At 36.3% G+C, this 26,944-nt stretch overlaps 1 protein-coding gene and 1 long non-coding RNA gene across 2 annotated transcripts; one reads left to right on the top strand and one right to left on the bottom strand.

Moving 5' to 3' along the window:
• Window positions 1-599: 599 nt before the first annotated feature.
• LOC131542941 (uncharacterized) lies at window positions 600-11,771 on the top strand. Its single transcript, XR_009271827.1, has 3 exons — window positions 600-3,849; window positions 4,550-4,832; window positions 4,980-11,771. It is a non-coding gene; the product is annotated as an uncharacterized LOC131542941 (long non-coding RNA).
• Window positions 11,772-18,227: 6,456 nt separating this feature from the next.
• On the bottom strand, window positions 18,228-26,810 carry phb2b (prohibitin 2b). Its single transcript, XM_058780005.1, has 10 exons — window positions 26,699-26,810; window positions 25,864-25,993; window positions 25,328-25,412; window positions 25,089-25,168; window positions 24,751-24,935; window positions 24,475-24,604; window positions 24,288-24,391; window positions 22,807-22,884; window positions 22,477-22,553; window positions 18,228-22,361 (listed from the first exon to the last, which is right to left on the bottom strand). Exons 1-10 carry the CDS (start codon window positions 26,717-26,719, stop codon window positions 22,340-22,342), a joined length of 912 nt encoding a protein of 303 aa, XP_058635988.1. The 5' UTR covers window positions 26,720-26,810; the 3' UTR covers window positions 18,228-22,339.
• Between the last annotated feature and the right edge of the window lie 134 nt (window positions 26,811-26,944).

Below are 26,944 nucleotides of genomic sequence, written 5' to 3'. Positions count from 1 at the left end.
GTGGCCTAGCCAGTCTCCAGACCTTACTCCCATAGAAGACCTGTGGAGGGAGCTGAAGGTTCGAGTTGCCAAACGTCAGCCTCGAAACCTTAATGACTTGGAGAGGATCTGCAAAGAGAGTGGGACAAAATCCATCCTGAGATGTGTGCAAACCTGGTGGCCAACTACAAGAAATGCCTGACTTCTGTGATTGCCAACAAGGGTTTTGCCACCAAGTACTAAGTCATGTTTTGTGAAGGGGTCAAATGCTTATTTGACTCATTAAAATGCAAATCAATTTATAACTTTTTTGAAATGCATTCTTCTGGATTTTTTTTTTTTTTTGTTATTCTGTCTCTCACTGTTAAAATAAACCTACCATTAAAATTATAGACTGATCATTTCTTTGTCAGTGGGCAAATACTTTTGCCCCACTGTATATATATATATATATATATATATATATATATATATATATAATAGAAACAAAAATATTTCTATTTATTTAAATATTTCTTAAAAACAAAAACTTTCTATTTATCAAAGAATCCTGAAAAGAAATATATCACACTTTCTATAAAAATATTAAGAAGCACAACTGTTTATTAAAAATAAATGTTTATTGAGCACCAAATCAGGCTAATTTATTAGATTGTTTTGAAATTTGTTAAAAAATACATTACCATTCTTATTTATTTATTTATTAATGAACAAAACAGAAAAATAAATACAAAAAAGTATCACAGTTTCAAATAATAAGCAGCACAACCATTTTCAACATTGATAATAATGAGAAATGTTTATTGAGCACCAAATCAGCATTATTAGAATGATTTCTGAAGGATCACGTGACACTGAAGACTGGAGTAATGACTGTATATATGACTATATATATATATATATATGAAACGGTTATCGTGAATAAAATTCTTAAATTTGGTCAATAAATGCAGCTATATATGCATTTATTTGACCGAATGTAAGAATTTTATGTGAAATTCCTATTACCTCTGAAACTTAAGAATCATGTCATTCTCAAATTCAATGTCATCTTTGTTCCCATAGAACATTTAATGTGTGGGGGAAGTCTCTAAAAATGCATGAATCATCAGAAGTAAATTAATAATTCATACACCACATGGTGTCCACAGCTGTGCCATTCTCATAATCTGACATAAATACTGAAAGGTTTGCTTTAACTATTCATTCACTCCTATAAAATGTCATGCAAAATTTACATTCTGTGTAACTGATACATGTTAACATTATACATAACAGAATACCTTTGCATAAAACATACAGCTGGTCAATGACACTTTAAACTAATCAACAAAATGTGATGGATGTGCAAAAGGCAATAAATAAACAGGAAAACAACGAAGAATTCAATTCAACTTCAGGCTCCTTCAGAAACAGACTAAAGGTGTGTAGTTATACAATATAAATGCATATGTCGTTACAGATATAAGTGTAAATTCAGTCTCCATTTTAAGTGTCACGGCTAATATATTTTTAGCATAACAATACCTTTCCATTTAAGTACCTTGCTTAGGCCTATATGTAAGGAAGAGTTGGAAGAAACCAAAGATACTTGCTGCCATCTAGTGGACACTTTTTACAAACTGCATTGGGTATTTTCTACAGACTTGAAATTTAAATTATTTTCCAAATCCATGAAGTGCTCTATCCCTCATTATGTGACAGCAATTGTGTGATCATAAATAGAAGATGAAATAATATCTTAATAAATAATAGGAAAATACTATAAAAAAAATAGTTACAATCCATTGAGGCACAATTCAAATGCAACGCCCCGTGTATGAAAACATTATCAGGTAAATTCTTTAAAATTTCATTGCTTTGGCATATCATTTGCAAAGACATGATTTATAATATATTCAGTTTCTATTTTATGTATTTTTTATTTCTGAAAAATATATCTGATTAAATACAAAGTGTTGATGCATAAAATGTTCTACTATTGTAAAACTAGAAAATAGTGTAACCAGCATGCTTTGCTGCATCATCTGTCTGGAAAATGTTTCCTAAACACACTTCACAGTGAAAGCACTGTTTTGTAACACTGCTCTGCAGAAGTACTGAAAATTGTCCAGATACTATTTTTAGTGGAACTGTACATGCCAAATATGTTCTATGTTGATGAGCATTATTTAAAAAGAAAGAAAGAAAGAAAGACAGAAAGAAAAAAGAACAGCAGAGACCTGTGTTCATGTATTTCTTATTGAAATAGGAAGCTTTTCTTTAAATAACATGACGGCCATGAACCATGATTCTCATCCAAATTAGGCCCTATCTGGACCTGTAAATGCCCAATACATGCCAAATATGTTTGATGTAGATGAGCATAAAAATAAAAATCCATGGACTCTAAAGTTTACAAGTGTCTGCAGGTGCCTTCATGGCCTCTAGAGGGACTAAATACAATCTCGGTTTACTCTGACAGCTGTTATGTTGTAGCCTAGTCCACAAAATAAGTAGCTAGTACTACCATCTACCATCATGATACTACAGCATTGTCCTTCTGTATATAAAGGAATATCTGAATTAGCATCCAATGTTTATGAATGGAAACCTAATTTGATAGCCTACATAAAAACATTTAATGAAGACATTTTTAAGACTGAGATGTTTTGCATCAATGCAAATCTGTATTCTGGAATGTCAATTATTTTTGGCTATATAAACAGGCTACATAAAAGTGCAAAAGGTGTACTTAGAATAATCTTCATGAAACAAGTTATTACACCTATAAAATTACAGTAATAAATAAACATTAATAAATGAGAAAAAAAATAATGGTAAGCACACTTTCCAACAATAGCTATATTACAGTAAATTGTTACTGTTAAATAGCCTACATAATATGTAACCTTCAAACAGTGTAAAGAAATCTTAGAATCTTTAGCCATTTTGTTAATTCCTTTGTTTGATGATAGTGGTGGTGAACAGGTTATGAGAATAATTGTATGGTGATGATTTAGCAGATACTATGGTACATGTAGGTTTAAAAAAATGCAGTGATTGCATGCAATATTTTAGCGTATTCCGCGAGGTTAGCATAATTATTGAAACAAACAAACAAACAAAACAAAAATGCTGATACATATTAGAATTAAATTTAAAGATAATAATATAAAGATACTCATATAAAGAGATAATATAGCCTAACATTTTTCTAATGTTAAAGAGAAAAAAGAAAGAAAGAAGTAAAAAAAACACCCGCTAAGCATTGTAGCAGCAGGCGCAACGTCGAAATAATAATACACTTGTATTAGTAGCCCATATCTCATTATCGCAGAAGGACTCAGTTCCACCATGACACGGTAGGCTAAGCGAAAATCTCGATTATGTGAAATGGCGGCAAGAGGAGGAGGCGAGGACGGAAACATGATACAGTACAGCGCCACTGACTGCACTGAACCAATGAGTGAAACAGAAAACCCGGAGTGGATTTTGTACATCAGTCTGAATCAACTACGCTGCAAGAGCCACAAACTACCAGAACGCTCCATTATCATCGAGGAAGCTGCCCACACTTCAAGTCGAACACCCGAGTGAATACATGCAGTGAGCCTTGACAGGAAGGTTGATATTAATGACAACTTTATTTATTTATTGCACTCCCTCAGGCATTGTATACTTTTTTTTGTATTATTATTTAAATAATAATTAAATTAAATACTACATTAAACAGTTAAATAATTTAGTAATTTAAATTATTATTTAAATATACATGTAAAAATGCTAGATTTTATAAATAGCCTATAACAGTGGAAACGTGTCATCAAGGGTACACAACTCAATATGCAAGTGCTCCGGAGAATACTTGAACTTATTTGCTTAAACCAGGTATGACTAAAAAAAGGAATGCATCACCATCATACATGTCCTTGCAAGTAATTTGAAGAAATGAAGTGCATTTAGTTCCTCTGCAGAAAAATGTGACTAAAGCTGTGCCTGAATACAAATGCTACTTTATGTAGGCCTATACTGGGTTTGATCAAGAACTTAAGCCCGGCTCACACTGTGCGATTTTGGCCACGATTTGGTCATCTGAGACAAATTTTGAAAATCCTAAAAGATTCCTAGAATCCTAGGCTAAAATCTGTAGTCTTTGATCGCTGGTTTGACATGTTCACCGACAGCCGATTAATGGCTGTTGCGATCAAATTTCACCTCTGGCAGTGTGACTACCCCTTTAGGCTACTTCTCAAATTTTTGGTTAAGTATGTTATTATTTAGGTATATTCAGATGTATAAATATATTCCCAGGCATATGTTGCCATTTTCCTTTGACTTGTGTGTTTTTTGGTTGTTAAAGACAATTTAATCATCAGTGACAAAATGGCTCACAGCTCTATGTATTTAGAATGTCAATGTTTCTAGTACATCATCTGAATATTGCTTACTCTATCATGAAGAATAAGTTTTTGGACATCTTCATAAGGTTGCCTTTACAACAATATAGCCTGCTGACCTATTTGTTCAGTGTGGAAGTCTATGAGTCTTAAATATTACTCTGCCCTCACTGTTTTTCATTCCTTTCCAGCTCTGATTATGCAGGTCCTCAAAATAAATACTTGTTCTCAAGTTAATTTTACCACTGGGGCCTTGACTGTTCCCAGCTGTCCCTCCTCCCATCCACTCTCGAATTGGTCCCTGACCATACATGGTCTTAGTTGAAGAAAGCGGCAGGCCAAGAGAGCTGTAGGAAGAAGTGATCTGCCGCTCAAACAAGCCTGTGTGTGAAAGGGAGGATTCAGTATAGCGCTGGCCATGTCACTCCCCCACCGCAACAATTTACACTGTAATAGTGTAAGAGCTAAAAATGGGTGAGGAACTAACAGCAGCAAAACAGAAACTTTACCTAGACTGTATGTTTCACTCAGCTTGTAATGACTTGAATTGCCTTTTAGTAAAAGATACAAATAGCCTAGGTGTTTCTGGGTGTGGATGTTGAAATACTCTTTCTGTTACAGGTTCCAGGTGACTCATGTTGTGTTACAAGCTCCATAAACAAAATTTAAGTCTGAAAACTCTTGAGGTGAGACTACAGCATTTGCATGAATTTCAGGAATTTATCAGCAATAAGTGAATATGGTCTAGTTTCAGAATTGTGATGCATGCTGGTTCAAAGCGTGTACAAACCTGTTCTTCAAATACTGGATGATATCTAGGCATTTGAAAAACAGAAAAAAGTGTAAGACTGAGCGTAAGTATCCTTAGCAATTAAAAGGACTGTGTCTAATTCATGAAGTAGGTGTTTTTGATGGCATTTGAGTTTGTAGGGGGGATATGATGACATAATTCCTGTTATGTTATTCTAATGAAGTGAGAGACAGCCTTCCTTCCTACATTCTACACAGATTGTATGACACACTGCATGGAATTTAACACTCCTGACTCTTAAAGACTCTATGAAATCGCTTTATGAGCACAGCAGTGACCTGTGTTCATCTATTCTTATTGAAACAGGAAGTTATTTTGTGCAGTTTCTTTTTTAATAACATGAGAGACGTGAACCATGATTCTCATACAAAAGTATTCAGGGTCCTTATCTGTCTGTTTTTCTGTTTATCTCTCATTATCAAATACTGAAATCTGTCTGTACAAACAGGGGAAATGTACTGTTTTTTGTTTGTTTTTTACAGTGTATGATAATTTTAGCGGGTTAACGTAGTGTGTGACAGAAGTGGAACATATTTCTACTTTCAATGAATGAAGGCCTCACTAACACCTCTTCCAACAGCAACCTAGTTTTCCCAGGAGATCTCCCATCCAGGTACTGACCAGGCTCAGCCCTGCTTAGCTTCCATGGGCAACCGGTCTTGGGCTGCAGGGTGATATGGCTGTGAATGTGACTTTCACATTCATATAGCCCACCAAATAGGAATTTAAAGGTTTGCAAGCTTCAGTTTTGTCCGTTCATAGTGAAATTAAATTCCACCAAATACACACAACAGATTATTAGCTGCATATGAAAAAAATGCTGAATCCAATAAATATATTCAAAAAGTTTGAAAACACGCATTATGTGAAGAATTTAAAATATACAATTAATTAATTACACGTTTTTTTGAACTTGTTTGAATTTGATTTTAAAATTGTTTAACATTTTTGGAATAATAATTCATGAAAAAATGTAAAACTCACAAACATTTCAACTTTGAGAATCAATTCTCTAACTGTGTAAATGTGTTAAGCCTTATTGCCTTATAAATAATGTATACTGATGAACGAATAAATGGATGATCAACCACAAATGTCATGAACAATAACACTAACTACTGATAAAACGATTCTTATCAACCCACTTCCTGCTTTTCTGGCTCTCGCTGCACTTTTCTGTCTCTTTTTATTTCTCCATCTATTCCTCATGGATTCTCTCAGCCCCATACGTCTGATTTAACAGGGCTTGTTTCTCTGTCTATTTGAGTAATATTAAAGGGATAGTTCACCCAAAAATGAAAATTCTGTGATCATTTACTCACTTACAACCAGCAAGTTTTTATTACTATTGAAAACAAAAAGAGAAATTTAGCAGAATGTCAATACTGCTCTTTTCCACACAATGAGTGAATGGTGATCAGGGGCTTTCAAAAAGTACAATGAAAGTTCTATTTAAATGTATTTAAATTAGTTGTATGTGTCATTTTTACAGTTTGACGGTCCCTAGTCACAATTCAAATTCACAAAGTAAACCAACAACATAAAGGTGAGTGAATGATGAGACTTTTCATTTTCTGAGTGAGCTATTCCTTTAATGATGAGCAAAAGACTGACGGTTAACTGACAAGATTTCACTATACAGTAGCATCCTACAAGTAAAACACCCCTGAGTCAGAAAGCCTACTCATTCTTGATATTACTCATGCTCTGAAAAACATTAACGCTTTCTGTGAGAGAGCAGAAAGATGAGCACCAGTTCAACAAGAGAAGCAGGATAGTACAGGGGACAAAAGACTGTCACTGCATGCACCTTCCGTTATAAATCACAATAGATATGATTGACAACAACAGCAGATTAAATATTTTCCTTCTTGCCATCAGTAAGACATTTTTATGCAAAGCCATTGCTTTATCTATTTTCTGCATGTCATAATATGACAAACCTCACCATCATTATTTCCAGATGTTTGTGCACAAATAGAAAAATGTCTTTCAGTATGTTTTAAATACCTGTAATCACATTAATCCTGTATTTCTGTACTTGCGCTGGCTAGTTAATGGCCAAAGAAAATGATGCAAGGGGGTGTTTATGGGCTTGCACACACTCACTGCATTTATCATTTTATTGTGTGCATTGCAGAAGGAGGTAATAATTCAACAGAGCAGCTTAAGTCAACTCATTTTTTAAAGGTGAAACCACCCAAACTTGTTGTCTAATCAGCCAAATACCTTTCATTTTTAAGATTTCTAAAGCAAGTTTTATGGTTTCATGTTTCTTCACAAACAAAATGAGATAATATTCACAATCTTTACCACAAAAGAAATATATGACAAAAGTGCATGACTGTAAAAAACAATTATAAATGATACCGATCTAAAGTCATGAGGTGCCAGTGCGAACATGACATCTATTATAATACAGAGTATGCATTTAGAATAGGATAAGGTTTGGCTATAAGGTGTGGTCAGATAGGCGTAGTAGTCCTTTTCTTAGCTTTGTCAACAGTTTATAAAGATTTCACAAACGTGTGTCTTAGATCTGTAGTTTTCACTAGTTGGTAGATCACTTGTGAAAAAAAAAAAAAAAATTTTGGCAGTTCATCAGCTACTCCGAAGATTTTGGATATTACACCATAAAAGTGGTCCATACAGGGTTTTTTTTTTTTTTTTTGTGAACAAGCAGATGACTTTTGGTATAGCTAGGGGCCAAGGCTGTTGATGGCCTTGCAGCCCAACAACAGCATTGTGAATCTGATTTGGGGAGCTGTGAGAAGCCAAAATTGGGCCACACCATTATGGATGCACTCAAGGGGTAATGACAGCAGACCAATGAGGAATGAGTAGCAATAATCTAGTCAAGAGATAATTCAAAAACCGAATGATTGTGGCCTATGCATGCAGCAAGATGAAGCTACATACAGCTGGTGAAAGAAATCAGAGAGATAATGCTGAAGGGCAGAAAGAGAGCCACTCATCAAGCTTTTAGAGGGGAAAAAAACTGATTAACATTCATTTATAATCTCAAATCTAATTTCCACCCTAATAAGTACATCAGTAGGATCTAAGACTTGAAATTTCAAAATAACATCCATCGTGAAACACATGTATCATTTAAGGTGTCATTACAAAATAGCATTGAAATCCATACTCCATTTATTACAACAGCAATTCATCAGAAGCCAAATTAGCTGGAAAATCTTTATTTTAAGCATACGGTTTGCCTGGAGGCACCAGCACTGTACAGAGTGAATGTAGTGTAGTGTGCCAAAAAATGATCGGGTTTCCTCGTCACACAGTGGCTAGTGATAAGATCCTTATAAAAATAGGGCTTGTAGTGCACTGAAGATTCTATTCTAATATATAACACAGGCCCATCCAACCTCACATTACCCCATTAAAATTCTTTTGTCCTGACTAAGACTTTGTTATGGCTACAGATGTCTGTCTGAGCTGCCACACTTTCTCAGGCAACAGAGGTGAAGCATGGAACGTGTGGAAATTCCCCTGCAGAAATCCACTGACAGGTACGTAAAAACCTAAAACTGAGAGAACGCCCCCCTTCGAAGACAAAACTGTGCGAGAACCTAATAATGCTCAGCTTAAGGTGGACTTTAGAACTTGCATGTGGATAATGACAAACAAGCCTCAACTTTGATCAAAACATTTAGCAGTTTAGTCTCTCTCATCCAGAAACAAATGAGCTGAAGATTTGCGTATTGACAGAGGGCCTGATATCATACCTGCTTGTTCTGTACAGTATGTGTTGGTAGGTACAGGTATAAACCCTGACAAATGAGAAGGCGAGATAACAATGGCAAGGAAGATGAAAGAGAAATGGCAGAAAATGGGAAGTTTGACAGACAGAGAGGGGAGAGAAGGAGGGCGCAGAGAGGGGGAGGCAGAGAGGGCAAATGCAAACAATGAATAAATATTCATGTTCACCGACAGAAAGGTTGCAGTGTGCAAAATTTCCAGCCTTTTGCAATGTGAGTGGGAGATACCAATGCAGAAGAGAGAGGGGGAGGAATGAGAGCATTTACAAGCCTGAAGAATGATTCCACTGATCAGGAGGTCCTCAGAAAAATGTACTTGCAAATTGAAACAGCCCGTTATTGTTTGTTCAGATGTGTCACAAACGAGCAACTCTTAAATTATGATTCTTTCTAGTCTGTTAGATACAAAGAGGTTTTAGTGCACTGACATATTTCTGTGGCTTTTGATGATACATAAGGCTGCAGATTGTGGGGTACAATTGTCAGTAGAACCAGAGGGTGAAAATCTGAGCCACATCTGCCGCTGTTGTGCATGAGTTGCTTCACAGAAGAACTTGAGTTTTTTTTTTTTGTCCTCACCGAATGAGAGATATTAGAACATCTAAACCCTGCCTGAAGTGCTTTGGGCTTTTAGAAATCAGTCAATGTCCTTGTGGCATTTTTCAGACAGATTCAGCACTATGTTGGATGGTTTTGTAACAATAAGACTGATCATACACACTTGGTCCTGTTTTGTGGCAGACTGGCTCATTCCTCTGTCAACAGCAATGTGAGATTTAAAAAACATGCACAGAACGTTCCTGCTGATGCTGTCCAAATCACAAACGATCAAAAACAACTAAAAACCTTCTAAGAATGGAAATCGCATGTTCCTTTGCCATCAAATGATCACATTTTTTCTTTTCCCTTTGAAACCTTGCATGAATTACTAAACTGCAAAGGGAACAACTTTGCTTTTTATTTCAAAACAAGAATATAAAATATTCATTATAAAATTAAAAATAAAATGAATATTTGTTTCCTCAAAATGATGTGTTTTTAGAGAATGACACTTCTCTTGTACTTGGCACATTTAAATTTGTCATATATTAAAACACAATCCTTGCATCTGTAATATGCCCACTTCTGCACTAAAAAGTAAGCAAAAATGTCAAATGAGTAAAGTCTGAGCAATAAAACAGTAAGCCAGAAATGACCAGTGTTATTTTATTATTATTTATATAGTATTATAATATGCATTAATATTTTGAATTTGAAAAATTAAAATGCAAAAATTAATTAATTTATATTTATTTATTTTAAAAAACTTTTTATTGTTTTAATTTGCATTTACATAATTTTATATGATTTTGTCGTTTGGATTATTTTTTCTGTTTTAGCTGACAAGGCAACATTTCTTCATGTTTTTAAGTTTTCCATCTAATATTCAAAGTTTATTTTATCTTTATTTCAGTGACCAAAAACTAATTTTAATAGCCTTATTTTTAGATACAGTAACAACACTGGATAATGTAAACATCATATGTAAGATGACAATGCCTGAGGACGTATGCAGATTGTATTCATACTACACACATGTATATTTTATAGAACTTACTACATCATTTGAGAAGTTCTTCAGCAAATGCAATACAGACAGCAGATAAATATCATTGTGTATGACAGTTATGGGTAAAGCCTCTTTATGGGTACTCTTCTTACAGTGTATTTCACTATCCATGAAAATGTCATTTAATGTATTTTAAATACATATTACACAAAAAGGCACACCTCATCCATAAGAATAAGGTTTAAAAGTGTGATTGAGAAAAGCCAGCGGTGAGGAGAGTGGGAAAGACTGAATGAGTGAGTTCTGCTGATAACTGTGGGCACGTCAGGGTCAATGCTAAAGGAGAGCGGCACCTCCTACAGACAACATGATTAATGAACACACTGATGTGAACCTCTGAATATGACGAAGAAGCCTAAACTAAACCAGTCCTCATGGGAGAAATGCTCTCAGACCAGCACAAGAGACATCCTCCATCAACTGGAGAATATTTACACATGAACTGAACAACCATGAACAAAGGCGCACTCCACCCAACTCACATGAAATAAGTGTAAACTTCTATAAATAACGTCTACTTGCTATGAATGGGTGGTTATGTAATGATATAACATCTAAAAAAAAATTTTTTTAGACAGTATTTACTGTTTCATGTTACATGTACATACATACAAATGTAAACATATTCCCTTAGATAAATTATTTTAAGCGAGGGTTGACGTTAGGAATCATTAGGTGTATCATCTTTTAATGTGGTGTTGCAAACAAAATCCTTCCTTGGGGACAATGAAGGGGCCATCAAGGTGAAATGGAGAAATGGGTTGGAAATGAAGTAACAGGGTAAGCATATACTGGCTTTGCAGCAGGTCACCTGAGGTATACTTCCTCACCCCCACCACAGGAAGTCCGACCTCATAAAAACAGGAAACTCCACTGCTCTAATACATCAAAGAGCTACTGTGCATAGGTGAAGTCCTCAAAATAGCCATGCCAAACTCAAGGCAGATGGACGACTTTTTGTGTACAGAGGGTTATAAGCGATAATAAATTTGAAAGTCATATTTCTAAATTATAATGTAGATATATAAACAGCAGAATACATATATAATATAAACAGTGGAATGGTCTAGAGGCACATTTTTTAAAAGTTGAAAAGTTTTATGCAAAAAGCCACTGTCAAGCACATTTGTCTAAAATGAACGGAAAAGCAGCGCAAAACGTGTTCTGCGTGGTCGCATTTATACTGAATTCTGCAGGATCTGTATTTTTCTTGTGAGTTCCCACACAGATTTTGCATCATTTTTGTTAAACTTTTAACATGCAAATTTGACATGTTGACAAATATAAAGCTCCCTTCTTGAGTAAGTTTCATGTGTCGCTACCCTATTGATAATGGGAAATACAGGTGCTGGTCATATAATTAGAATATCATCAAAAAGTTGATTTATTTCACTAATTCCATTCAAAAAGTGAAACTTGTATATTATATTTATTCATTACACACAGACTGATATATTTCAAATGTTTATTTCTTTTAATTTTGATGATTATGACTGACAACTAAGGAAAATCCCAAATTCAGTATCTCAGAAAATTAGAATATTACTTCAGACCAATACAAAGAAAGGATTTTTAGAAATCTTGGCCAACTGAAAAGTATGAAAATGAAAAGTATGAGCATGTACAGCACTCAATACTTAGTTGGGGCTCCTTTTGCCTGAATTACTGCAGCAATGCATGGAGTCGATCAGTCTGTGGCACTGCTCAGGTGTTATGAGAGCCCAGGTTGCTCTGATAGTGGCCTTCAGCTCATCTGCATTGTTGGGTCTGGTGTCTCTCATCTTCCTCTTGACAATACCCCATAGATTTTCCACTGGCCAATTAAGAACAGGGATACCATGGTCCTTAAACCAGATACTGGTTGCCTTTGCACTGTGTGCAGGTGCCAAGTCCTGCTGGAAAATGAAATCAGCATCTCCATAAAGTCGGTCATCAGCAGGAAGCATGAAGTGCTCTAAAACTTCCTGGTATACGGCTGCGTTGACCTTGGACTTCAGAAAACACAGTGGACCAACACCAGCAGATGACATGGCAGCCCAAATCATCACTGACTGTGGAAACTTAACACTGGACTTCAAGCAACATGGATTCTGTGCCTCTCCACTCTTCCTCCAGACTCTGGGACCTTGATTTCCAAATGAAATGTAAAATTTACTTTCATCTGAAAAGAGGACTTTGGACCACTGAGCAACAGTCCAGTTCTTTTTCTCCACAGCCCAGGTAAGATGCTTCTGACGTTGTCTCTGGTTCAGAAGTGGCTTGGTAGCTCTTTTCCTGAATACGTCTGAGCGTGGTGACTCTTGATGCACTGACTCCAGCTTCAGTTCTCTCCTTGTGAAGCTCTCCCAAGTGTTTGAATCGGCTTTGCTTGACTTCTCAAGCTTGCGGTCATCCCTGTTGCTTGTGCACCTTTTCCTCCCCAAATTCTTCCTTCCAGTCAACTTTGCATTTAATATGCTTTGATACAGCACTCTGTAAACAGCCACACCTTTCAGTAATGACCTTCTGTGACTTACACTCTTTGTGGAGGGCGTCAATGTTCATCTTCTGGATCATTGCCAAGTCAGCAGTCTTCTCCATTATTGTGGTTTCAAAGAACAAGAGATACCCAGAATTTATACTGTAGGGATGGCCATTTATTGAAACTCAAATGTGAATATTCTAAAATTTTGAGATACTGATTTTTGACTTTCATGAGCTGTAAGCTCTAATCATCAAAATTAAAAGAAATAAACATTTGAAATATATCAGTCTGTGTGTAATGAATGAATATAATATACAAGTTTCACTTTTTGAATGGAATTAGTGAAATAAATCAACTTTTTGATGATATTCTAATTATATGACCAGCACCTGTATACCTTTTTTGCTAATATGACCACGCCATTAGTGTTAAAAAAAAATCAAAGCTGTTATGAAACTGGCCAATCAAAAGCAAAACTTCTATGTTGGCACCACATCTTAAAAGTGCGCACATGTGCAAGATGCTGAAAAAAAACTGTGAGTCATAGCGCAGTGGCCAAAGACGTCTGTATAATGCATTTTTACATAGTGAAACACCACAAAGATTTTAAGTCCTTAATTTTTTTATGCATGTAAACTAGATGGACATCTGCATCTTTTCCAGACGTGTTTGTAGCCTTATGTATGCACAAAACATCCTGCATTCATTTACTAGTGTGAGAAGGGAAATTTTACTGCAAAACAGAAAACAGGCCTTTACCACTTAATCATTTTTTCTACAAAAGTGTCAAAGAGATCACTGTCTAGCAACTAGCAATTTGGTCAACAACATTACATACATGGAAACAAATACTAACAAATGAGAGCAATAAGCGTTGTTTCGTTTTTTCTTTCTGAAGTTGTGATTTCCTTCCAGTTGTGATTTCTGTCTAGGTTGGGCGCAGCGGTGTTCATTATCGGTTTCATTATCAAACTGAAGGGCATCAGATGATGTGTGCAGACTATCTTACACATGATGTATGTCAAACTAGGACACAATTCCCCAATGTCACTTAGCACTTTAAAGACTACAGAGAAGGAGAGGGGGAAGGTTAGTGCATTTGCTCGGTAAAATATTGTCATGAAGCACTCCTGACTCTTCACATGGCTCCACGGCTCACTTTACAGATGTGGTTTCTGTTGAACTCTAACAGGAGGTGAACACATCAGGATGAAGAACGATCAAGAGTAACTGGAACTCTAAATACAAATAAATCTCAACTGTATCAGAGAACAAGGCTTATTGGTGAGTACACACAATCAGGAAGGCGGGAGGAATGAAGTGAGAGTGAAGGGGGGAAGGGTGGAAAGAAAAAAAAGAGAAGGGTGGGGAGAAGGAAGCTGGGCGGAGCTGTTATGGGGGCCCTTGTTCACATTTATCACCCATAATGAAGATGGGTGAGGGGCCTTTGCAGTACCCAACACCTCTGCCATGAGGTTTCTACATACACCTTTAATGAGCTTCGAGACACCGAACAAGCATGGGCGGCACCCATGATCTGTACAAACACACGTACACTAGCGGGGTATGACATTAAATTCCCAAAAATGATCATAATTCAATTTGTGGTATGATGCAAGTGCAATTATTAGTAAGAAGTATGCAAATTGTGTCAATGCCTTCATTCAGATGTGCCGCAGGAGATGGAGCTTAGTTGACCTAGAGCGCCATCTTTAGATTAAACATGTCGTTCATAATCCTTCATATGTCCTTGAAAGCCATGACTTACTCAAAGACATCAAACTCATAAATAAATGTTTTCATCAGAAGGATTTTTTATGATAGACTGTGCTAAGACTGTGATAGTGACGAAAATCAATCAAATGTTTACAATGAACGTACAATACTTGACGTCGCAGATCCAAAGGTGGAATTGTACACAACTGCATAAAACAGCAGCAGAACAAAGGAATAAGCATCTCGAATGGAAATGGGACATTGTAACTCCGTTGCCTGTTGGCTCCAGACATCACACAAAAATAGCTGCTGAGCCAGTAGGTGTGGTGCCATGGCAACTGGGGCTCAGGTTTGATGTCACAACGACTCACCATAGCAACCGGCCCAGATTGCCTGTCACAGCATGAGGTCAGTGTTGCCATGGAGACACACCAACTGAGCAATGGGCTTGCCTTCTTTTTAGCAGAGTGTGTGTGTGAGGAAGGGAGGGTGCAAACAAGCCATGTTAAAAAAATTCACCGCCGCAGCCAGCACATTCCCCCAATTAACATTCAGCTTATTCACGCAGGTGTTTCACTGTTCTTGCCCAGTGGAGTGAATCACAGTCTTAAAACCTTGATGAACAAACAAAATGTTGGTATTTACATATAAATGCATCCTTCCAAACAATTTGAACCACTTAAAGGGGTGATGAACTGAGAAATCTAAATTCCCTTGATCTTTTGACATACAAGAGGTCATTGTACTATAAAACCATCATGTAAGTTTCAGAACTCAAACCTTTCTCATTAGTCTAAAAACAGCTCATATTGAAGCCAATCTGCCAAAAGACAGGTTGTTGAATGAGCCACTTTATGATGTAATAGTGTGGTTAAACACCGCCTCATTAGAAGATCAACTCTTGCTTCTACAGATACCTTTTTAGCCCCGCCCACCGATTCTACACCGCTGTCTGTTTAGCCCTGCCCACTGATTCGAGCATGTAGTCTAAGGCCCAATCCCAATTCTATTTTATACCCCTTCCCCTTGTCCCTTGAAACAGAGTGCCAAGGGGTAGGCCTGAAAATATTCCCCTAAGAATTGAGACACCACTACTATACCGTCACACGTGATCATATGTCTTTTAGCTCATACAATAAACACACCTACTGGTGTGCATTAGAGACTTTAATTACCTTTCTATATTAATGCGCTGCTTACTGACGCGCGCGCACACACACACACACACACACATATCGGAGATCGCGCAGCTCACATCCAGGAGCAAAGAAACTTTTTTTTATTATTATTAATAACAGTTTAAATACTGAATCGCTACATTGTATTTTCCAGCAAAGAGAGGATAAAATCGCTGTTTTTGAAGTAACGTTATACTCGCTCATAGACGCACATACACTTCTCTCTCTCTCAATATTTGAGAAAAAGGTTGGGGGAACTAGCCCCTCAGTGTCTATGGTGGTTATCGCCCTGATCAGACATGAAAATATGTTTGGCACTATGTGCAGCCAGTCAGTAATGATATGACGTTAGGAAACTTTAGCGATTTTTTGCAAACAAACAAACAAAAATAATATATATATATATATATATATATATATATATATATATATATCCGTAAATATGAACTCACGATTGAATGTAACATAAAACAAATGATTACTTTTCATTAAAATCTTTATTAATGCCAATAATGCTTACATTATGTGTCTTTTTGTTCGCTCGGGCAGCCATGTTGCCGCTGCAGCCGGTTTACTGAGATGATTCACACTCCTTCGTTTGTAGTGTGGTCCTGAAAAATCTTCCAACCCCTCCAACCAAAAGAGAATCGAGACACCTTAAGGGGAAGGGCTAAGGGGTAGAAATGGGATTGGGCCTAAAACTAAAATACACTTAAAAGGACTACGATGTAGTGTAAATACCAAGAACTGTTATTATTACATGGTCACTATTGCTTTGTCTGTTATTACAGATCGTTTGATATGTACTGAGTATTTATGCATTTTTAACCTAAATCACAGCAGAGTCCATCTATGCAGGATGTAGGCTGTCAAACATACAACATACAACTATTAGCCAATCATAGCAGTGGGCGTTTACTTGCGAGTCTACAACCTGCCACACCTATTCAAACAGAGCGTTCTAATGAGGGGGGTCAAAACAGGACAGAAAATAGTCTATTACTTCTAAATTATGATGCATTTTGATGTAAAAATCTTGATAACATTATAAGTGGACCTCAGAGAATAGTAAAACAACAACAACAAAAAAACAAAACAAAACAAAGCAAAAAAAGCCAAAGGCAGTTTACGACCCCTGTAAACTGTATTTCAACATTCCAACAACTTTTAATTGGACAATTTCCACTCAGAACCTAGAAGTCTTGGTCTAAAAACATGGATGTTGTTGGGTTTTGAGGACTGGAGCTTTGGGGAGGGCCATGTTTGTGTTTCTCTCTCAGACGCCTGACCTACAGCCCACCTTCATGAATAAGCATGTGGCGCAAAACCCCCTCTCCTTCAACAGAGCTTTTCACTACAGTGGGACATTGTGTAGGGGCCCATTAAGGATGAATACAAGCTTTAAAGCCTGAAGCAACACGCGTGTGGCGTCACGCTTAACCCAGCTGTGTGTTATGAAAACTACAGGAACAGACTTGACTTGAGCCCGAGCTCAAACGTTTGTAGTTTTATTGAGCAGACAATCTCAACAACTGAATGTAATGTGAGACCATGCAGGGTAGTACTGGGTGTTGGGTGCCACCTAGTGGGGCCCTTTAGCAAATCTGATACTGATAGGCTGTAGTTGCATCCACACACGTACACAAAGAGCTTAATATGATCTAATTATATTGAGACAGCACAGAGTCATATAAGAGCTTTAACACAACCCCTGATTATCCACTGAAACATGCAGGCAGTCAGCGACTTCTCAGTTCTCATCTGCTTATCATGTTTACCTGCAAAAATCTTACTCTGAGGTCAGGTTAAACTGTGTATTAAAGTTAAAAAGACAAATGAATACCTTCATTTATTTATAAGAAATTGATTACATTTAACCACTTATTTGAGAAGCCAGATCCTAACAAAAAATATAAATATAGAATATAGAATTTCATAATAATATAAAGGGATGTAAATAAAATAACAGGCTGCAGTTGTTGAACTTCATGATGTTCCTGTTTTTTGGTCCAGTTTTTCTTTGAATTATTAATGGATCTTTGTGCTATTAACACCCTAGTAATTATATAATAATTACTCATAAAGCTTTAATAAATCTAAATTGCAGTGCTCAAACTCACTGCACCTGCATGTACTGACACTTAAAGACTCAAATCTTGAGTCTACTTTAAAATATAATCATACACACCACCATATCACACATAGTGACAAATCCCCTCTGACCACTGTATGACTGCCTATATGTTGTTTTTGTCTTTATTCCTTTCTGATATTACCTATTGAAAACTTTTTCTATGCTAAGCTTAACAAATTCTGCGTTTTATTCTTTTAAACCAAATTGAATATATTAATCTTAGCTTTATCATTTAAATTATATATTTTTAAATGTATATAATTTATGTATTTGTAGCTCTATATAATTATAAGTTTGAATTTAAAGTTGTTTTGAATTTCAACAGTGATTTAGATGAACTACTTAAAAAGACTTGCATATTTCAGCTGTTTTTAATCCAGAAATTGTGAAGAAAAACAAAAATGACGTAAAAAAAAACTCTGTGCCAATGCAAGCAAGCCCGCCAAGAATAAGATTGCATTAACCTGCTGTGCATACTACATTAAACATTATGCTGAAGTTATACGAACACTTTTCAAAATATTTAATTATTTTCAAAGTGTGCCTTTTCAGTTGATAAGGGTCAATTTTGGAACTGAAATGAGGGAAGTGGACACCTAAAGTAAACAGCCAAGAAGGCAGAGTTAATAGTCAATGCTGAGAGCCATGATCTGATTAATCGGCTGGCTGGCCAATGAATTTAGAGCAAAACAACCATATTTATTTTTTTAGAAGAAACTTCCGAAGAGATTAAGCAAGTCTGACAAAGGCTCAGCATCTGTTCAGTGGTGCCTCTCAAAGAACGCAAACACACAAGAGCCAACAACAGAACCAAACAAGCCCCACTCTACTTTACTGAGGTTTGGGGGAGGAAAGAGGCAGTTCAAAGGTTAAGTAGAGATGTAGACAGAGCAGGATTAGACTGCTAAAGTAACCAGAACCAGGTGGAGTGATGCTTTTATAGGGCAGGCCAGTTTAATACCAAAAATGTTTCATACTAAAGGTCCTTGCACACGGAGTCCGACATTTTTGTATGTTTTTTCATATTTGTCATCCTTTCCTATCAAAATACTTGCTACTGATGCAAAAACGCAGAAAATCGAACCCGATCTGAATTTTTCTGACGGACGAAAGTTTCGGAGGCAGTGTGTAAAGACCTTTACAACTGAAAACATGTTTTTAGAATTAAAACATTCCAGGTTAATCTGAAACAACAAGACAATTGACCTATCGGTAAGCCCCTCCCCTAGAACGTTGATGAGCCAATAGCAGTCGAGTATCAGTTGCACGGGGACCGGAACTCCGACATCTTTTAGTGATGGGAAGTTCGGATCATTTTACTGAGTCTCGTTCAGCAAAATGAACGAATCTTTTTTCGAGTCATTTCGTTCATTTTAGCAAAATATAATTAAAATGTTACGTGCTACTTCCCTAACACATCTACTACTTATGCAAACGTTGATCACACTACAAACAATACAAACTATAATGCTATAAGAAACAGAAAAGATTAATTCATCGTTTACCTGGGTCTTGATTAGCTCACCTCACCTCTTATCTGACAAGTTTTCGGGTTTGAGTCGTTCGTTCATCACGTGACAGCCCCATAAATTAAACCAATGCAGTCAGAGCCGGAAAGAGAATTGATTAGTTCACCTCCCGAGTCATCGGGTTTGAGTCGTTCGTTCATCACTTGACAGCCTCATACACTAACCAATGCAGTCAGAGCCGGAAAGAGAATCGATTAGTTCACCTGTTTCGAGTCTTCGGGTTTGAGTCGTTCGTTCTTTTGTCACGTGACCACTTGCCGGATCAGTAAAATACCATAAAGTAAAACTGTATTTTTTTGTATGTTGGATCATATTTAAGAATTATCATAAAATTATCAAAATATGTGTAATAAGCATTTTCCTAGAAATAAAAGAAAGGTCTGTTCATTTCTGTCACTATGTTTTTGTTACTGTTTCTTGAGGATCTGTGTTATTTTATAAATAAATAAAACCCTGTTATAAATAAAATATTGATTGATTTGTCCTTTTTCACTGTCTTTGTCTATCAATAAACATATAATATAACTATATAATAAAAAAATCCAAGCCTAAAATTACAAAGCACTTATAGTTTGTTCATTTTTACTCCAGTTTTGACTTTGCTGGTATAATTGTTTTTCCTAGGCAGACTTGACATATTGGTCTAATATTTGTATAAGAAGATTGGTCAAAAAAGACACAATGACATAAAGTGAAAGCAAATAACATTTTGAATATGAATGATTAATGTTAGTTTAAAATATTAAGGTTATGATCTGGCTCTGTGGCTTTAGTATATTTTAATTTTCTTGTATTTTTTATTTAAATTGTTTTAATTCATTTTGGAATAGTTATCCTCTTTGCTAAAGATTTTTCTGGCACAAAAATAAACAATAAAAAAACAATTCAAGAGTGTGTACACAGTGTTAATGTCTAAAGTGTCATATGTTACAAAAATATAGTCAGTAACACTATAGTCTAATCTAAAGGGTTAACTCAAAAGACATAAATACAACAAGGTATTGTATTTTATGAAGATTAAATTAAAACATAACCAACTCTTTATTATCTTTATTACTACATTCAGTATTATGGAAAAGAACCATCGTGACAGAAATTAAAAGCAATAATTTGAGACCAGAAATGCATCACATAACTGTACGAGTAAATAATAATAATAATAATAATAATAATGACTATGCACCCGTTTGTAAGGAAGGTTGTAAATTAACTAATTTCTCTGCCCAAAGCTGTCACGTCACGTGACAAAAGAACGAACGACTCAAACCCGATGACTCGGGAGGTGAACTAATCAATTCTCTTTCCGGCTCTGACTGCATAGGTTAGTGTATGAGGCTGTCACGTGATGAACGAACGACTCAAACCCAAAGACTCGAAACAGGTGAACTAATTCCAGTACAGAACCTATAGGATGTTGCGCATGCGCGACTGAACGAATCACTCCCTGAGACGACTCGTTCTTCCCGAGTCACATTAAAGATTCGTTCAAAATGAACGAATCGTTCAAGAACGACCCATCACTAACATCTTTAGGTTTCAGCGCCATAGAAAAGCATTGGAAGATCGCGAGTTCTCGTCGGTTTTGTGGTGATTGTGCAGCAAAAATGGTAAAACGATGTGCCTGGGGCACTTGTAATACTGATTCGAGATATCCGGAGAGGATGGGCAATGGAATTTATTTTATTACATTTCCTGAATCCAAACAAAACAGCAAAATGTTCCCAAGTATTCACCCCAATACAAATGAAGACAAAAACGTTCGTTTTCTGGTTGTCATACACTCATTAAGTTACAGTTTTCATCTGCTCAAGCAGAACGTTAATGTTATCTTGTGCTTTAGCAAGGTATCTCTGGCTAAAACTAGCTACCGTTAAAGTTAGTGAGTCCATGCTAATGTACAAACTTAAATAGCGGACTGTTCTCGCGTCTTGTACAGTGTAGGTCAAAAACACACAAACGAAGGTCTACATTTCAGTACCTCTCCATATTAAACTGGTTAAATGTACATTAATTTAATCGTACCCTGCGATACATGAACAGTGTTGATCCTGCATGTTGTCATCCGCGATCGTGATGACCGACCGTAATATGAGACTTCTCCCGCTTACATTGTGATCTGTAAACCCTCGCTTCGAGTTACCCACCGTATTTATTTTTAAATATTTTATAAATCCCTCCATGGAATATTTAATTTCCATTTGGTGGCCTTCTGTGTCCAAAATTGTGCAAAAACATCGTGGGACAAGGTTTTCACACTGCAGCTGTCATTGAAAGACAGTGAGCAACTCCGTTTGTTTGTCCGAGGGAGCAACAGTAACTAAGGGGGGCGGGGCTTACCGATAGGTCAATTGTCAAAAGTGCAGCCTTTATGAACTTCAACTGATTGGAAATATTAAAGTTTTTATTAGGTGTCCTTTTGAGTCACACTGTATACAATTGTGTGTTATTTTTCATGAAAGACATAAATCATTCATAAGAAAATGGATGGATTTTTTTTTCTCAACCAACCTTGAGCTCATCTAATGTTGACATATGAAGACACGTTTCCTGTTACAACAATCACTGTTGAAAAGAATTAAATGATCTGGTACAGTACACTGTTGCCTAACTGAAGAACCAGGACTAAACCATTAGATATTTAATGAGTCTTCCCTGGACTGACATATTCATTTGTGACTCAATCAGAAAATGCCATCTCAAAGGACACATATACGGTTACTTGTAATATACTCTCTGACAACTGGAATGGGAGTGGCTTCTGAATGGGTTACTTCTTTCCGAGAGACAAGCTGAAATGCAAAAAGAAGATTTTGTCAGCATCAACTATATTTTTAGCCAATGTAATTAATGAATAAATCACAAAAATGCACTTTTTCTTTTTGAAGAGGCATATAGTTCTCTTACTTGTTAAAAGAGTCGTCCTGTAGATTCAGAACCAAACTATCTGCGCTCAGGTAAACCCTGTTCTGTGAAGCCGCCACCTGGAAAACAACCTTCATCTGGTCAGGGCTTTGAGAAAGGACATCAAAACATTCAGCTTTTTCCAAAAGGAATTGAATAAATGTTAAGCCAAAAAAAGCCATCCAAGCCCAGCTGAACTTTGGCAGAACTGCTAGTGAACATCAAATATTTACATGGGTGAAAAACACCTTTTTTCCAAAGCGTACCATCTACATCAGGAAAACTCATAAAAAATAATGAATAAATAAAATGAAGTGAATAATAACATCGTACCGTTTTGGCGATATTCTGCGCTGCTCTGATTCTTCTGAGTTTAAGGTATCCAGGGTTCTTTGTGACAGCCTCCCCTAACTGTGAATTAGATCAGATCAAACTTAAGTTCTCATATTTATAGAGGAAATAATTCTCATATTATAAATTTTCTTACATGAATAATACTTACATTATATAATACTATTCTAATATAATAATTATAACAATACAATAAATACATACAATGACATACAATAATATGTATGTAAATACAGTAAATACAATAATAACATACTAATAATATGACATAATAAACAAAATAAGAAAATTAAAGGGGTCATATGATGCGATTTCTTGTTTTCCTTTTCTTTAGTGTGTTGTGTAGCTGTTTGTGCATGTATAAGATCTGCAGAGCTACAAACCTTAAAGTCAAAAGGATTTATTCTATCTAAAAGAGAAGGCTGATCCAGACCGGGCTAAAACGCCCCCACATGTCAACATCACGATGTGGAAATATTTGCGTAATGCCGCCCAAATGTTCACGCAAAGAAAGAAGGTGTGGTTTCAGTAATCGCAGTAGTGTTGATGCAGTCATGTCAGAGAGATGCTGTGTGTTTCTATGTGAAAGCAAAAGCACTTTATTTGGCCTTCTGGAAGTAGATGCATATAGGAATCATTGGTTAAGATTTGTTTACAACAGAACAGCAATGTGCGAATTTGTGCAACGCATTTTATGGATGACAGCTGAACCAAGGTGAGTGAACCAAGGAGAGTACAAGGCTGGCTGTGCACAAAGGCTATTTCTTAAAAAAAATGAAGAAAAAAAAGGGTCAATTACGACTTTGCTCTGACAATCTGGCACTTCTGATTCAGCAACTGTATGTTTTGTTATTAGTTTAAGTATTGGCTATTAACTGTTCAAATGTGGAATTTTGCACAGAGTAGAGTAACGCGTTGTATGTGTGTGAGAGAGAGAGAAAGAGAGAGAGAGACAGGGTCACACCACAGCGGAGTGTACAGCCCGTCAGCTTTCTCAACTGCGGCTTGTGTACTGCAAATACATACGCATCACACAACTCTTCCCCTTTCGGGCTTGAACTGATGGTAAAACTAACGACATTATTAACTGTCTTGATATTTACTTTGAAAGCTGAAGCTCGCGATTATGGTAAGGGGCGTTACATTTCCGACGCGTGCTTGTGGTGTTCGGCCAATCACAATGCATTGTGTCAGCTGGCCAATCAGAGCAGACTGCGCTTGTCAGAAGGAGGGGCTTTGTTGAAAACGACACGTTTGAGAGAGGTGGGGCATAGAGGACCTACAATAATGTTTTTTGAACATTAAAGCATGTCAACATATTCTGTTACACCAAATACACAAAACAACGATCTTTAAAACAGCATCATATGACCCCTTTAAAAATAAAATTTTTAAATTACCCATGACATGTGGACTTGTGAGTGTTTGGCAAAAGTAAATATTTTTAGGTAAGAAGCTCAAACCATTTTGGCTGCCTCAGCCTCTCCTTCAGCTTGGATGATCTTCTGCCTCTGTTCTTGTTTTGCTTTCTCCACATAGAACTGAGCTCTTTGCGCCTCCTGCTGGGCTGGAAGACCATAAACAATTTTATTACAATAATTATGCCCACATATTCTATGCTACAGCACACCAGAGCCTAATTTTACCTACCAACTTGTTTGGCCTCCACAGCTGCTGTGTACTCCTTGCTGAAGCTCAACTCTGTGATGGCCACGTCATCGAGAATAATGTTGAAGTCCTTAGCGCGCTCAAAGAGGTCCCGTCGGATGAGCAGAGAGACCTGCATGAAATCAGTGGAGAAGATAGATTAAGAATATAATCATTTTTAGACTGCAATTGTGAGATTTGCCTTCTTTTGAATATGGACGGTTCATATCTAAAATATGTCTTTCAAAACTGAGTAACAGATTGTGAGATAATACTAACCTGGGCTCTTTGTGTAATTAGTTGGGATGCGTTAAATTTGGCGACCACACTCTTCAGAACTTCATTTACAATGGACGGCAGCACACGCTCATCGTAGTCCTTCCCCAGATGCTGGTACATGACAGGAAGGTTGGAAGCCACAGGTCGTGACAGCACACGCAATGCGATGTTCACCATCTGCAGGTCTGACCACATTACATATTCATGTAAGAAATAACAACTTAAAGACTTACAGATTTGGTAGCCACATTTAAATAAGGTGAACAAATTATGACTATGTTGAAATGAAAGTAAAAAAAAGCATGACTATGACAATTAAATAAAATTCAAAAATTTACCTTTGCTTCCTGTTAAAGATGATATTTTTCTTGGTTTGGCTCTGATATCATATATGATTGGATATTGAATCCATGGTATCCTATAAGAACAATGTTGTTAATTTTTTTTTTAGACTTTTAAAGCTACACCTTTCCTTTTTTATTAGGGGGAGATTTGATTTTGCTTTCAAAGAGATTTGGTTTGCTTTCAAAGAGAACAAGTATAGAAAACTGTTCAACAAGTCATTAAAAAAAATTACCTGAAGTGGAGACCCTCAGAGAGGACTGTATCCATCTGCATCCCTCCAATTCTATTAAAGATAATTGCACGCTGACCACCCTCCACTAAAAACAAGATGATTTGTGTGAGTGATGGCATTACCAGTCCTCTAAATTCATTACATTCATTTCAAAAGTTTAACGTTCAAAATTCCTGTAAAAGCAAAGATTATTTTAGCAGCCATTACACCAGTCTTCAGTGTCACACAATCCTTTAGAAATTATTCTAATATGCCAAATTTATTAAGGTAAAAAAAAAAAAAACAGTTTTGCAACTTATATATATCCTTTTTTCAAGATTTTTTTTGATCAATAGAAAGTTCAAAAGAACAGCATTTATTTAAAATAAATATCAATTTAATGCATCCATGCTGAATTCAAGTAAATTCTTTCAAAATCAAAATCTTGATCAGAAACTTTTGAATAGTAGTGCATAAATACACCGCACTAGACCTCTGAGCTCTATTTCTAATACCTTTTTTAAGTAATACTTTACACTATGGTAATACTGAATTACCTGTATATGTGGCCTCTTTGACTCCATAAGCAAGTGCACCTGCTCCAATTAATAACTTCAGGCCAAGTCCAGCACCCTTTGAACCAGAGGACATGCGTCCAGCGAGATCCTTTAGGTTCTGGAGCAACCTCTGTGAGATTACAAAAAAATAATATTCATTTTCAGTGGAAATTACAGTGACAATATTATATCAATAATAAAATCTTCACAGACAGGGTCTTACCAAAAGGGTTAAATGTTACTACAGCGCCATCATTTGACACTTAATGGGTATACTTAATCATGTCAATAATTTTCCAACGTTATTGCTCTATTAAAGTGTTAATATTAATAACCATTGTCTGGGAAAATGACTGATTCAGATCATGGAAGCAAAGGAACTGCGATAAACAAAATTAGGAAACCGTGCATGAAAATATCCAAATTGATTGTGAGTCTACACCAACTACCTAGTATGTATCTAGTATGTAATAACTACCTAGTTGTTACAGTTGATATTAAAAGTCAAAGGCCGAAGAGGCTTTTAGAGCAGCCGGTATCAGGAGTTCACTAACGTCAAAACATGTTATTCAGAAACTATTAACATTTAACTTCCTATGAATAAGTCTAATTTTAGATTATATCTCTGACAGCACGTTTAGGCTTAAAATGTGCTTTAGTGTATGAGCAGATCAGGGTTACTGATCATGTAACGTTAACACTCTGTTTCTCCTCCGATTTCTGTTGCCAAGCTGAACGTGACAGTGCATAAAAAGTTGCCCCTTTCATTACTGAGCATTTATAAAATTAGCATGTTATAAATAAAATTTCTTAAGTTATAAGACAGTATACTCACGTTAGGCTCTTTATTCGCCATGCTTGCAAGTGCTACCCAAGGTCGTCACGAACAACTTCCGCTTAAACCGGAAGGAATTCTGGGTAATGTAGTACTCTTGGTTATATACACGTTTTGGACATTACTTCATAGAGAACGGCAAATCTTTATAAAGTAGTTATATGCTAGGTCATATCCAAGACTATATATTTCATTTAAAACTAATTTGATGTAATTGGGCCCAAATGACAGACATTAAGATATTTT

This window comes from Onychostoma macrolepis, chromosome 06 (assembly GCF_012432095.1).
Source record: "Onychostoma macrolepis isolate SWU-2019 chromosome 06, ASM1243209v1, whole genome shotgun sequence".
In the NCBI taxonomy this organism is placed as follows: domain Eukaryota; kingdom Metazoa; phylum Chordata; class Actinopteri; order Cypriniformes; family Cyprinidae; genus Onychostoma; species Onychostoma macrolepis.
The sequence above is the reverse complement of the archived record's forward strand: the minus strand, read 5'-3'. Positions and strand labels throughout refer to the sequence as shown.

Coding starts and splice junctions, on each gene's coding strand:
- phb2b (XM_058780005.1), bottom strand. CDS start 26,719: ATGGCGAATAAAGAGCCTAAC. Junction 25,169..25,327: donor TCTGAGGGTCTCCACTTCAG/GTAATTTTTTTT, acceptor TTGTTCTTATAG/GATACCATGGATTCAATATC. Junction 24,392..24,474: donor TGTGGAGGCCAAACAAGTTG/GTAGGTAAAATT, acceptor ATGGTCTTCCAG/CCCAGCAGGAGGCGCAAAGA.